This window comes from Mus pahari, chromosome 12 (assembly GCF_900095145.1).
Source record: "Mus pahari chromosome 12, PAHARI_EIJ_v1.1, whole genome shotgun sequence".
Classification (NCBI taxonomy): domain Eukaryota; kingdom Metazoa; phylum Chordata; class Mammalia; order Rodentia; family Muridae; genus Mus; species Mus pahari.
The window spans coordinates 40,668,006-40,683,602 of NC_034601.1; the positions used below are offsets into that span (position 1 = coordinate 40,668,006).

General features: G+C 40.0%; 1 protein-coding gene across 1 annotated transcript in view; it reads right to left on the reverse strand.

Annotated features, from left to right (window-relative positions):
* Positions 1-15,597, reverse strand: part of Cd96 (CD96 molecule) — an 81,472-nt gene that overhangs the window by 9,114 nt on the left and 56,761 nt on the right. The window contains 3 exon segments of the mRNA XM_021209890.1: positions 5,250-5,366; positions 10,524-10,597; positions 11,055-11,121. Coding sequence (XP_021065549.1) covers positions 5,250-5,366; positions 10,524-10,597; positions 11,055-11,121 — 258 coding nt within the window.

Below are 15,597 nucleotides of genomic sequence, written 5' to 3' on the forward strand. Positions count from 1 at the left end.
TTTTACATGTGTTAAGAATTTAGTGGTAGTAACAGAAGTGAAGAAAAAGAAGCCACCATTTGAAGTGACATGTCTTATAAGCTTAAAATGGGTAATGGATGAAGTTCAACACCAAAATACCTTACAAAGTCTTTCAGCAAGATGAAGAGACGGGAGTTCTCCTGTTTGCTTTTCTCACTTGCTCGTGTATTTGGCGTCTCTGTTTGCAGCATGGGCACATGATCATGTGGATGCAAGCATACATGGGGCTGTGCACACATACAGAGACTTGGGTTTAATTTTGAAATTATCCTCAATCATTCTTTCACCTTATTCATTGAGGCAGGATATCTCAATGAAGTCCAGGGTTTTCTGATGCAGCTAGTCCAGTTAGCTGGTTTGTTGTTGTTTTTGTTGTTGTTGTTGTTGTTGTTGTTGGTGGTGGTGGTGGTGGTGGTGGTGGTGCAGGTGCACATGACTTTTCCTTCCCAAGCTAAACTACAGGCAGGCTGCCATACCCACATCCTATTTACATGGGTTCTGTGAGTTTGAACAGAGACCTTCAGACATGCAAGGCAAGCACTGAACAACTGAACCCTTCCTCCAGCCACTATAAATAGTTTTAATATTGCTTTCTCCCAGGAGGGAATAGTTTTTCTGAAGCACACTTGTTTACAGAATTCTCTGTAAGGCAGAGTTGGCTTCCGCCAATGACCTATCTTTTATTAACTTGATAGTTTTATGAAAGATCACCCGGTTTCATCACTTATCTGCCCAATTTTTAGTCATCTCACTTTCTAGTTTTTAGTCTCCCCTGGGAGTCTTCTAGCAAAATGATGCTGAGTTCTGTGTTTGATTGGAATGGTTTGTGTTAAGACTTCATTATGTTTGGTGATGACATGAGTTCATCACATTTTATTTATTAGATATTTTCTTTATTTGCATTTCAAATGTTATCCCCTTTCCTAGTTTCCCCTCTGAAAATCTCCTGTCCCCTCCCCTCTCCTCCTCCTACCCAACTCACCCAGTCCTGCTTCATGGCCCTGGCATTCCCCTATACTGGGGCATAGAACCTTCACATTACCAAGGGCCTCTCCTCCCATTGATGACTGACTAGGCCATCCTCTGCTACATATGCAGCTAGAGCCATGAGTCCCACCATGTATTTTCTTTGATTGGTGGTTTAATCCCAGGGAGCTCTGGGGGTAAGGTTAGTTCATACTGTTGTTCCTTCTATTGGGCTACAAACTCCTTCAGCTACTTGGGTACTTTCTCTAGCTCCTTCACTGGGGGCCCTGTGCTCTGTCCAATGGATGACTGTGTTTGCCAGGCACTGGCAGAGCCTCTCAGGAGACAGCTACATCAGGCAGAACTCAAGAAGTTGGACTCCAAGAAACCAAATAACTCTATTTTAAAAATGGGGTACAGAGCTAAACAAAGAATTCACAACTGAGGAATACCAAATGGCTGAGAAGCACCTAAAAAAATGTTCAACATTCTTAATCACCAGGGAAATACAAATCAAAACAACCCCAAGATTCCACCTCACACTAATCCTCAAAAACTCATGTGGCAGCAGATGCCGGCGAGGATATGGAGAAAAAGGAACATTCCTCCATTGCTGGTGGGATTGCAAGCTGGTACAACCACTCTGGAAATCAGTTTTGTGGTTCCTTAGAAAATTACACATAGTACTACTAGAAGATCCAGCAATACCATTCCTGGGCATATACCCAGAAGATGCTCCAACTTGTAATAAGGGCACATGCTCCACTATATTCATATTATTTATAATAGCAAGAAGCTGAAAAGAACCCAGATGTCCCTTAACAGAGGAATGGATAAAAATGTGGTACATTTACACAATGGAGTACTACTCAGCTATTAAAAACAATGAATTCATGAAATTCTTAGACAAATGGATGGATCTGGAGGATATCATCCTGAGTGAGGTAACTGAATCACAAAAGAACACACATGATATGCACTCACTGATAAGTGTATATTAGCCCAGAAGCTCAGAATACCCAAGATATAATTTGTAAAACACACAAAACTCAAGAAGAAGGAAGACCAAAGTATGGATACTTCGTTCCTTCTTAGAATGGGGAACAAAATACCCATGGAAGGAGTTGCAGAGACAAAGTTCAGAGCAGAGACTGAAGGAATGACCATCCAGAGACTGCCCCACCTGGGGATCCATCCCATATACAACCACCAAACCCAGACACTATTGCAGATGCCAACAAGAATTTGCTGACAAGAGTTCATTATCTTTTAAATCTTTTTTTAAAACCTGTTGTCATTGAAATCCTTAAGGAGCATGGCTTTCGTGCCAGAATAACAAATACCAGGGTAATTAATAGCATTCTCTTGTACAAAACCAGTATAAGCCACAACTATGAACATGGTGATACCATGTTGCAGAATCTCATATAAGTTCTTATATCCTTTTTTGAGTGGCTCCTGGTAAAGTTTGTTGATCAGGAGAGGGTACTTCTCATCTACAGTAAGGGCTTAATTTCAGTGCATCCTACTTCATTAGGTTCATAACTTTTACTTTTCACTTAAGTCCTCTTGACAGTTGTTTAGGAAATTATGGCACATTAGCAACTGTTTCCAATTGTGGTTAAATCTACTTTGAGTTATACCTATGTCCATTATTTTCTGAGTTCTTGCAGTTCTTTTAAAAATAGCTTTTAAAATTGTTCAATTACTTTTTAAAGTTGGCATACAAGCTTTTGTATACATATGTGCCATTATACTTTGTTCCAATGTCTGCAGTTCTTTTGATGAAACCACATATAATTTCTGTTAGTCTTAAAGGGTTGTTGATGTCAACCCAGTATGTGGGAGCATTATTACATCATGTTTTCTACATACAGATAGGTTTCCCATTTATACTGTTGAGACAGGTTTTTACAAATCCCATGCTGTTGGCCTTGACTTTGCTATGTAGTTTAGGATGACCTTGAACTCCTGATATTCCTATTTGTACCTTCCAAGTGCTAAGATTGTAGGCAGGTATCCTACCATGGTTGGCTCAGGAAGTAGATGTTTAATGAGCTGTTTCTCTGCTGTCAAATCTTCCACAAGGGAGTATTCGTAAGTCCTTGACTTTTGTCCAGAACAATGACTGAAGTGGCAAAGAATATCCATGGAACATATGCAGGAATTTGGGTGGTCTTTCTTTTGTCTTGTTTTTCCAATCAAGAAGAATATGTCCATTTATGGGGTCACTCCTACACAGTGGCCAGCCAGTTCGCAGATGTCATGTCCAGCCAGTTCACAGATGGGACCCTCACAAGGTACCCAACCATAAAAATAAGATATTACCCACAGTCTTTGTGGCTAGAGGAAATGACATTCTAATAGAAAGTAGTATTGTAAATTGGAGAATTAACATTTTCTCTTGAGACTGACTTCAGAGGAAGCAGTGGAGAGATGGGAAGCGGACCAGGCTTTAGAGGAGAGAGAGTGGTATGAGCCAAGGGTGAGACTTCGAAAGTGGAGGACAGGAATGCTGAGTTTAGCGAGCTGAACTAACAAGGACCAGAGGGACTGTTCTGACTTGATCCTGCTACCACTAATTCTTGGCTCCTCACTGAATGCCTCCCCCCCCTTCATTTATGAAAGAGGCTTTCACTATGTCGCACAGGGGAGTCTGGAACTCCTGATCCTCCTTCCTGACTGTGTGTGCCTTATCTTCCTGAGTGCTGCAATTACAAACTTACCTCAACTCTAGTCTCCTCATCTTCCTCTGCTCGAGGAATGTAGAAGAACTGCTGTACAATCCTTAACCTTTACCAATACCAAGAATCTGAAAAAGTCTAGCCAGGACTAGGGGCAGAGTAAGAAACACATTTGTAAAACTGAAGAAAGCATTTCTTTAGGTGTTTTTCAGCCGTTCAAGATTCCTCAGTTGTGTATTTTTGGTTTAGTCCTATACCCCATTTTTGTTTGATTGGGTTGTTTGGTTTTTCAGTGATTAACTTCTTGAGTTCTTTATGTATTTTCGATATTAGCCTTCTATTGGGTTTGGGGTTAGTGAAGGTTTTTTTCCCCAGTCAGTAGGTTGCCGATTTGTCTTATCGACTATGTCCTTTGCCTTACATAAGCTTTCCAGTTTCATGAGGTCCCATTTATCAATTCTTGATAGTAGAGCATGAGCCATTGGAGTTCTGTTTAGGAAATTTCCCCTTGACCAATGAGTTCAAGGCTCTTTCCCTTTTTCCCTTCTATTAGATTCAGTGTATCTGGTTTTATGTTGAAGTCCTTGATCCACTGGACTTGAGCTTTGTACAAGGTGACAAATATGGGTCTATTTTCATTCTTCTACATACAGACAACCAGGTAGACCAGCACCATTTATTGAAGATGCTTTCTTTTTTCCATTGTATATTTTTGGCATGTTTTTCAAAGATCAAGGGACTGTAAGTGTGAGATCTTTCAAACACTGGACCACCAACCAGACAGCACACACCAGCTGATATGAGTCCCCCAACACAGATACAGTAGAGAACTCCCAGGTCAATGTTCATTTAGAGATGATGCACCTAACCCTCAAGAAACTGGAGGCCCAGGGGAGTTTAGAGGTCATGTGAGTGGAAGGTGGAGGAATCCATGTGGAGACAGAATGGGCTAGGGAGGAGGTGTGGAATGTGGAGCAGTCTGAGGGTGGATGGGGAGAGGCAGGGAATGGAATATGGAATGTAAAAAGTGAATTACAAATAAAATTAAATTTAAAAAGAGAAAGTAAAAACAAAGCAAAACAAAACAAAAACTGAAAAAAGCAACATAATATTTGAAAGTTAAGTAATTTATAACCTAAAGACACAGTTTTTCCCCTGAATCCCGCAAAGATGGTGGAGGGTCAGGTTCTAGTGATGGATAGCTGTGACCATCGTCTAGATAGCCTGGTGGTTAAGGAAGTACTATTGGGCTGGAAACTGGTGGCTACATGCTGTGAGGGTATCAACATTTCTGGAAATTTCTACAGAAACAAGTTAAAGTACCTTGCCTTTTGCTGATAGCAAATGAACACCGACTCATCTCTGGGAACCTACCACTTCTGAACCCCAAGCTGCCAGCCCCATCCTTTGGCACACTGTGTGAGACATGTTGTCCCACAAGACCAAGTGAGGATAGGGTGTTCTGGACTACCTTAAAGTGTTGGATGGGCTCCCTCAGCCTTAAGACAAGAAAAGAAGAACCGTGGATTCTGCTGCTTTCAAGGTTGTGCGACTGAAGCCTAGGAGAATGTTGCTTACCTGGGGATTCTGGCTCTTGGTGTCCACGGGAGGTACCAGGCAGTGAGTGCCATTCTGGAGAAGAAGTGGAAGGAAAAGGCCAAGATCCACTATTAGAAGAAGCAGCAGCTCTTGAGGCTACAGAAACAGAAAGAGAGGAACATGAAGAAGAAAATCAGCAAGTTTACAGAGGTCCTCAAGACGAATGGACTCTGGGTGTGAGCCCAATAAAGACTGTACCCCCCAAAAAGAAGAAAGACCACAATAAAATCTTCTATTAAAGTCAGTAGTGGCAACTCTGGGTCCTAGGACATGAAAATGTGTATGTATCTATATATGTACATACATGTCTCTGTGTATGCATGTGTGTATGTGTGTACATGTGTCTCTGTGTGTATATACATCTGTGTGCACATACATCTGTGTGCACATATCTGTGTGTGTATGTATGTGTGCATCTGCATGTGTTTATGTGTTTGTACACCTCTGTGTGTGATGTGTGTGTATATATGTGTGTGTACACATGGGCGCAGGTGTGTATGTGAGTATGTTTGCTGTTGAGTATGAACTTGCTGACTTTGGTACTATGGTGAGTCAGAGGCTTCAGGGGATAGAAACCTACAATATTTTTTAATCAATCAATTAATTTTTGCTAGTCTGCCTCAGATGGACTGGTTTCAATGTAGTTTTAAGCTTCACTAGACCAGGTTGATGGCAAGGGAAATCAGGAAGAAAGCAATTAAGATTCAATTTTCTACTCCATGGCCTGATCACCTGAGCACTGAGGTGAAAATGTGTTCCAAGATGTGATTAACCTCACCCATGGTGCTATGAAGGTGGCCCCGTAGAGTATTCCCATTTCATAGGCACTTAAAGTAAAATAGACATTCCAGTTCCACATACCAGGAAAGCTGGCGGCTGAAGTAAAGCAGGATTAGGGTCCAAAAATTTTAAACCCCAGCTTAGATCTCTTTAAGTTAGTAAACAAAATGACAGTAAAAACTTCATTAAACACATCCTTATGAATGCAGATAAATGCAATGCAATCAGAAGGGTAGCAGCGTTTAAATATGTATGAGGTTCATAAAGTAAATCTCCTAAGACCATGTCCTCCAGCAGCAAAGGACCTAGGAACACAGAAATCTATCCATTATCATTCTTTTTCCTGCTGTAAGTACTTCATAAATCTATTGAAATAAGCATATTGGGTAGAGAAAAAAATTCCATTACCATTGCCTGTCCTGAACCTTGCCAAATGCATCATCTAATATTGCCTGTCACATTACAGCTCGATTCAACTGGCAGCGATGGGTTTCAAAAGAGTTGAGGAGCGAGCAGTCAATTTCAGCTTTTTGGATTCTAATGGATTTTTGTGAATGATTATAAATTGAGCAATCCACTGCAGGGGATCTTATTTTCTTCTTTTAAACTTATGGAGAGAGGACAATAGTATCTTTACTCTAGAAGTATTGCGAAGGTGGGTCTTCCCTGGCAGAGAGCATCCCTTGTCAGATGGATGTCAGAGCCCCTTTCTAGACCCTGACTGTTTCTGAGGCCATTTTTGAATAAGACTAAGGAGAGGTCCATGTTCAAATGAAGTTTTCAAATGGTAAAGAACAGAGAATGTGAAAGATCACAATAGCTCACATCATTATGAACTGTATGAAAAAGACCAAGAATGCAGTATATAAGCTATAAAGCAAGACACAGCAACATGGGATCTTTGTTTCCTAGTTTCTGAGAGAGAAACTGTCTTGGATAACCTCTGTGCCCTACCTTATGCTGATGGATAAGACGGCAAGAGTTTTCCATTCTTCACTTTTCTTTCCTCCTTCCCTCCCCTTCTCCCTTCCTTCTTCTCTCTGTGTCTTTATCCCTAGCAAGTCTAATATTATTATCAATATAAATAAATGTGACTACCAGCTGAGGGTGTAACTCATTTTGGTAGAGTGCTTGCCCAACCTTCACAAAGTCCTGGGTTTGAGCCTCAGCACCACCACAGATAGAACTGTATATGGTTGTGCATATGCCTGTAATCCCAGCACCCAGGAGGCAGGAGGATCTGAAGGTCAATTCAAGTCATCCTTGGCTAATAGTGAGTTTGAGACCAACCTTGGCTACGTGAAACATTGTCTCAAAATAAGGTACAAATTTCCAATTAAGTAACTGGTAATTAAGTTTTGGTGTCTCTCTGTGTGTCTGCCTGAGTCATCTTTCTCCATATGCAATTATCTATTCACTCATTCACTGTATGCCTGTCATTGTAGATATGAGGTTAGATAAGGCAGTGCATAGAGATCAACTAGGTCCATGTTCTTCCATGCCCTACATTCCAGTATAATTTAAGAAAAAATTATAAATAATGAAAAGATCACACATTGAAAAGCTTTATGTTGCAAATTAAAATATAAAATAGCTTAAATGCACAATATAAGTCTATTTCAGAATTCAGTTTTTTTCTAGTAAGTCTCAACAAACTTTTATGCCCAAAGCCATGGAATTTCTACCCTATTACCAACAAGTGTTCTTTCATATAGCTGGATGTCTGAATATCTTCCACTGGCGTTTCACTGACTTGTCCAGTTATCACTTTAGGGACTGAAGTCACGGGCAAACAAAAGTGTTCATGACACTTGGTCATAGGGCAGTCACATAACAGAGAAGGAGAATGATGAATCACAACAAAAAATAATGCTCTGTAGTGTGAAGATTGTAACTGGCTAGTGTATCCATCTATGGGAAAAGGAGTATAGCAATTTCATGGGATAAGGGACTTTAAAACCACAGCTGTCTCTTGCTGAGTCAGCAGGCCAGCCATTGTTGCCTCTTCTCTATGCTGGTGTCCATTCTGCAGAACCAGACACTAAAAACTTTCACTTCTGTTAGTCTCTTGAACTTGTATTTACAGAGCGATGGTCTCTTTTTCTCATAGAAGGGTGGCAGCCAGGTGTCCTGCTCTATCACCCCCCGCGCCCCTCTATACCCCACCACCAAGCCTTGGCAACCTTCTTGTCTCTATTCTATCTCCATTCCTATCTCTACAACTGGCTGACAGTCATGCAGAGCTATACCTGGCTCTTGCTGTGAATGGTAGGGATCTGAACTCAGGTCCTCATGCTTGCCCACATTGTGAATACTAGTTCCAACTGGGCTAGCCATCCTGCCTTTCCTTACACAGATATAAAGGTATTGGGTCCTTTCAATTGTGAAATTTGTGACAGATATCTTCTCCCTCAGTGAAACTTGCATTTAAAACTTTAAAAAAAATATCTTCTCATGAACCAGATTTCTTTTATTCGTTTTTAATTAATTCATTCATTAATTAATTTTACATCCCAATTACAGGCCCCCAGTTTCCCATTGCACAGCCCTCCCCCATCCCCTTCTCCTATGACAAGGGGGAGACCTCTGCTGGGTATCAATCCACCCTGGCACATCAAGTCCTTGCAGGCACAGCCTCTCCCACTAAGACTAGACCAGGCAGACCAGTTAAAGGAGTAGGCACCATAGGCAGGCAACAGAGTCAGGGACAACCTCCTCTCCAGTTGTTGGGGAACCTTCATGAAGACCAAACTGCATGTCTGCTGCTACATATATGTATGTGTATGGGTGGGTGGCTAGGTCCAGCCCATGCTTGCTCTTTGATTGGTGTGAACAAGATTTCTTAGTTCTAATGTCAATCCTTTTAGAGCCAGGAGAAAAGCCATACTTTTATTACATATTTTAATGTTTTTATTTTAATATCAAGATCTTAAACTATTTTTAATCTTACTATGAAGTTCATTGAATTGTACCGACTGGTTAGTTTTGGTCTGTGAAGTTTTGTTCTTTTAGTTTTTAATAGTAAAGTTTATAAAATGAAAAAATACATTTTTATAATGTGAAGGGGAAGAGTGTATGTGAATGCATTTTTTTCTTACAAATTTTCAATATTCCTTCTTTTCACCATTGCACACCATGGCACATATCATCAAAACCCCATATGTCTGTGCATCTCCTTCAATGCCCTCCCCACTCTGAGCATTGCATTTTCATGCCTTGTTTTGGGGCACCAAGGATAAACATGGGTATCAATTATTAACATGTATAATGAAAGACTTGTTCAATTATGGAGGATATTCCATTACCTAACGATGGAGGTATGTGATGAATTAAAGATTATGATTAATCCAACTCTGGGCCTGAGGTCCCCCAAAGAAATAAATAAAGCCTATACTGTATGAATTCTCTTTTTCTCTCTTATTTCCTGAGGACAAACTTCTAGTGGCCTAGTGACTGAACCAGCAAGTACAGATGTGTTTAGATGGACAGCTTAAATGCTATTTGATATGCGTGTTCTTAGTGCCTGAGAACCTACCAGTTAAATTTAATTTGCACCCGAGGCCAACAGTGCCCTTGCTTCTGTTTTCTCTACTTTCCATGTCACCTCCCCTTGCAGCTATTTGTCTTCTGCCACTAAGAGGCAACATGTAGCCTCTTCAGGCTGTTTCATGTTACCATGATGCCTTTACATTGCCTTGGACATTATCTTCTATTTTAAAAACAATATAATGTTGAAATTTATTCTTTGAGAAGTTCATATATGTATACAGCATCTCTATGCATCTATCTCTATTTTCTTTCCTTTTCTTCTCTGTCTCTCTGACTCTCTGCCTGCCTGCCTGTCTATCTGTCTGTCTGTCTCCTAATTAGTGCTGCCCATAGACGCACGAGCATGTATCACCCACTGGAAGATGATCAACATATCAGGGACACACCCTTCAAGAAAATCAAGTCTCTCAGCAGCCATCAACTGTCAATAGTTCCTCAGCTAGACATGGGAGTTCATTCTCTTCCATTTTTATTACTGATATGTATATCCTGAGTAGTTTGCACTTTGTACACATGTACTATGAACACTAACATATTCCTTGGTTTTTGGTTCCATCACCTTGCCTCTTCCCCCCTCCATTCTTCCTTCTTCCCCTTCCTTTCAGGAGATGGGCAGTAATATATCAAGTCGTAACGACTATCTTGACCTTGAACTAGGCGCATGGCTACTTCTCAAAGTCCCTATGTCTGTGTATTGAGTTTTCTTCTTTATATCATCAGTTACCATGTGTCTGTCTCTTCCCACAAAGAATTTGGAACTTAGATCTGCTATGTCCATATATGTATTCTAGTCACCTGCTACAGTACTTTAAACATGATAGATGCTTTATAAATGTTCAGCAATATGGTTATGAACATGGGGCATAGTGGATGCTCAATACATGTGCTGGGGGAATGAATGGAGGACCCATGGCAATACTCAACAGTTCTAGGCATCTGCCCCACTGAAGGCCTGTGAATAGTTGCCATCTTTAGTAGACATGCTGGAATTGTTGGTTGAAAGACAAAATTAGTTTTAGAATCCATCTTTTTTCTTATGAGGCTGTAATTTAGCTTTGCTTTGATGTACCGTTTTTGATGTGTGACTTTGGAGGCATGGGAAATGTCTTTCTCTGCTCAGATCTAGTGGTCCTGAGGTTGATGCTTTGTGTTTCATGTTTAATTCCAGCTTGCAACTGATGTGTTTCCTTTTTCTATCCCTGTAACTCGGTTACTGATGTTGCCTTAAAATCCCTTGACAAATGAAAAGTGTAGTATAATACATGCTATCAACTTTTTCTATGTAGACAACAATGATCACCGTATCCATACATGGTCACTACAGGGAAACTCAGAGTCAAAATGCTTGCAGCAAATGAAAAACAGCCTTTACACAAACCTTAATATTTTAGATATTGTAGTAAGATGTATAAATTTGTTGGAAATGATACATAGAAGGATTTACTATACTTACTTTGAGGAGTTGCATCTGGTGTCAATGCATTTTCATCTACAATTGTCACTGAAGATGTAGCTAGATATCCTATTTTTAAAACAAAAATTTGAAGTTGCTGAATATATTGCCACATATTTAATGAAGACACTAAACTTAACAAGATCGTCCTTTGAAGGAATCCAAGTAGACACATAGTCTAATGACCTCATTTTATATATGGAAAGAAAAATAGTACACAAGAGTATGTGCTTATGATTACAAAACAAATATTCACACCATTCCTTTGATACTAACACAGTTCTGAAAAATTCAGATCTGTTATACTTAATCTGTGACACGTAGAGTGATTCAGTGTCTATTTTGTATCAAACACTATTCTAGGTCCAAAGGTAGCAACAATAAGGGAAACCAAGGTTTCTGTCTTCATCAAATCTACCTTACAGTGAATTTTCACAATAATAAAACATTTAAACATACTGTGTTTTCATATTTATTTCAATTCTTAGCTTACAATGGATTTTCATAGGAATGCATTTTCATATACTAACTACAGTTTCATACTTATTTATATTCTTAGCTTATGAAGTCATCTTCATCTTTACACCATACCCTTTCTCTTCCTTTTTGTCTTCCCTACCACAAAAGAAAGTGTGCTTCATATTCCCTTAAAAAGTGAATGTTTCTCTAGAGAGGAGGCTAGAAAGATGGAGGAAAAATACCCAGCCACAACCATGTCTGCATCTCCTTGAGAGATGAACTTTTAATATATTTTTGTTGTATATATTTCTCCTTTGTTCCCAAACATACCTAAGGTGGCTAACATAAATATGCAGCAAAAGAAATAAAGCAGGGAATAACAGGGGAAATAAGGATAGAAACAGTTGAGTTCTATTGAAACCAGAATAGGGACACGGCACAATGTGAATTACTTGGTATTTTGTTCTCTTAGCAGATAGAATCCCACATCTGCCCTGAGTTTTCTAGGGCAAATGTTAGAAAATAAACAATGTATATTATTTGGTTGATGTGTACTATAGATAAACTAAGTCAATTTTATAAATTATTCCTCTTATCATAATTGACAAGAAAGAGTTCCCAAGTTTTTATAAGATGACTGCTGTGTGAGTTGTACAATGTCCTTCCAACATCACAGCAGTGTTCCTCATGCTCCTGAGAGTAGTGAACAGTGTCCCAGCTTCGCAAGTAGTTCAATTTTATATATGTGTGTGTAAATATAAATATATTATGCATACATATATACATATATTCACACACACACACACACACACACACACACACACACACACACACACACAGAGGAGCCCCAGAAAACAAAAAGAACAGTGAAATATGGCCCCTATCTCCAGGGCACACAAGGTGGTTTCAGTTTTGTTGGTCTTCTGCTGGACTTTTGTTTTCGTTCTTGGCCTGTACAATTTTGCATAGGTTATTGAAAGAATGACTCATTTACTATAAGCATTATTAATCACATGGAAGTAGAGTTGAATCTGTTTGGGAAAAAAAACAGATTTCGAAATAACTTCAATTTATTCTCCTTCCTGCCAGTTTACACCATGGCTCAGGAATAAGGCCTGTCCCCATCCTAGGACTACATCTTAACAGTTACAGTAAAACCCACTGCAAGCTCTCTGCTCAGCAATTATTTGAGAGCTTGCGCCCTTCTGGCACTGAAATTGAAATTTGGACAATTACTCATCTGCAGCCTACACTCATGGAGGAGACATGAATAATTGGAGCAGACGTGGATGAGTTCTGTAATTAACTGAGGAATTCAAATATGACAACACATAAACCTATGTTCTCAGACCAGAAATGTCATGGGATAATTGGACCAGGGAAGGACAGGTGGAAACTCCTCCTGCCCAGAGTGGCTTAGTAAGCTTATGCATCTATCTGCCTGTAGCAGGGCTGGATGCTTCTTATTCCTCAGGAGTCCTTTGTCTTTCCTGTGTGAGTAGCAGATGGTCCAGGGACCATCACAAGGCATATCCCCCAATGTCAACAGCAACAGGAGAGTACAGCTCATGCCCAGGCGACTGGTGATATCAACATTGTCTCTTCTTCAAGGTCTTGAGCTTGAATTGGTTTGTAAAAGTCATTTCATCCTAAAACCCGACCTGGATATTTTGTAACTGTAAGCGATGGTCTTACCAGACCACTGCACCCATAAACTTAGAGCAGCTGTGGTTGGTTGCACAGGACCTAGGGATTCAACATCTGTGCACGGAGGGAGGAAGGGCTCATAAGCCTTCACTTCTAGCTGAGGTTGACAATTGATGGCTTATTGAGAATGGAAAGTCGGTTTTCTTTAAAGGTGTGGCCCTTGGTTGGTTGGCCAGGTTTCAGTGGATGGCCAGACACCTATGAGTGCACAAACTGAAATCACTTGGATAATGAAACAAACAAACAACAAACAAACGAAAACGAGGACACAGAGGAGTTTAGAAGGGTTGGGGGTGAGGACTTCTTGGGGGAGTTAGGGAGAGGAGTGAAGGATGAATATGATTAAAATTCATGTATGTATGTATGTATGTATGCATGCATGACATTATCACAGTTTAATAATGTTATAATTTTAAAAAATCAATCATGTCTGACTGTCTCTTGGTAAACAGAGAATTATTTATTTATTTACTTTACATCTCAATATCAGCCAAAAAGGAATTTTGTTTTCATTTCTTGAGACATTCACGTTAGTCCTGTTTCTCAGCACTCGAATGGGGCACTTTACTTTGGTTTGTTCTAGTTCAAGGCTAAGACTGCCTCAGTACAAACCTCTTGATTTTCAGTGATTGATTTTATGTTATGGCACACCCTATAGGCAAAAAATATCACAACCCAAATGATTGCTCTGTTTCCTGGCTGTTTATTTTTCCTTTAATGTGAAGACTCACTGTTATTAAATCTTGCAAGTCTTCAGACATACATCATCCTGAGTGTTGTTTCCAGGAAAAAACAAAACAAAACAAAACAAGCAGTCACTTCATCCAATTACTTTTGTTTATACTAGTTCAGAACCTTCCATGAGGTTAGATGAGGTCTTGTCTTTCAGCCCATTTCGTTTTAACTCTTTAAACACATCTCACTAAAAGGAACAATTACTCTTTTATAGTTTCTGTAGACTATTCCTGTGGTCTGGATTGAATAGAAGAAACCGAAGCATGTTCTATAAGAGTTAATGTTGGTGTTGTTTGGCATTTTGTCAACTGCTTCTTAGCCCACTTCCTTGTCCATCTTCCTCGGGACTGACCACCTGCCTGCTGCAGAAAGGGAAGATGGCTCATATGTCAGAACCTCCATGGTTTAGTAATGATAGGAAATTCTGAAATATACCTCCTGCCTAAGTGTCCGTGAGGTGACAATGACCACGTTATTCTTTATATCCTGAGTTTCTTGAATCAGATTAGAGCTAGCCTGTGAAAGGAAACCCCTTCTTACCTGCTCCTCCTCTCCTTTCCCTAACTCATGTTTTCTAAAGGAGAAACCTAGCCAGGAACAAAGATAGGGGGGAGGGGGATGCTTAAGGCAGACTAGGGCATGACAGAGCTGTTTTCTTAACTTTGCCTCACACAATCATAAAGCACAAAGCCAGCACATAACCACACTTGCAGCTGAGGCAGACCCAGCTTGCAGTAGGGAGAGAGGAGGAATTTTGGACTAAATTAACTTTCTCAAGTTTTGACACTACATTTGACAAGACTTTTAAATTATTGACATACGTCTGTCTGTTCTAGTGTCTGAAAAGGACCAGACGACATTTATTATATAAAAACCAGCCCCCAAAGCCAAGTAATTTGTCTGAAATTTCTTCCAGAGGACAAGAAACTACTCAACAGAGCTCATTTGAACAGAAAATGATGGAGAAAATAATTTATTTTTTGCTACCCAGTCCAGCTTATGTAATCAACCAAATACAAGAATAAAAGTGATTTGCAAGTTCAGTCAGAACAATGTGGTTTGTCAAGCTCACTTATCCAAGACTTTCCTTATATTCCTGTGATATTGGCTGAAAATTAAATTATTTTTTATATTACAGTGTTTTCCTTTGGCCTTCTACTTCATCACTCGAGCATCCACTGGATGAACTTGAACCATTCGGCTTTATTTCCTGTGCAAAAGGGAATAACTCTCCATTAGCTCCCCTGCAGCACAGAGAAATTAAATGCAGTAGGGAGATGGTGGACCTGTACTTAAGAGTATCCAGGCCATATAAACACATGCGAATGGGCCTTACCCATCCCAGTGGTCTTCATGGGGTGTTAACTGATATACAGACAATGTGAAGAAGAAACATATGGCAGGAGATGTCTGAAAATCATCACAAGCCTAGTCACAAGGCTTGCCTAACAGGTGTTAAATAAAGGGTTAAGGGGGCTGTACTGGCTAGCTTTGTATCAACTTGACACAGCTGGAGTTATCACAGAGAAAGGAGCTTCAGTTGGGAAAATGCCTCCATGAGATCCAGCTGTAAGGCATTTTCTCAATTAGTGATCAAGGGGGGAGGTTCCCTTGTGGGTGGTGCCATCTCTGGGCTGGTAGTCT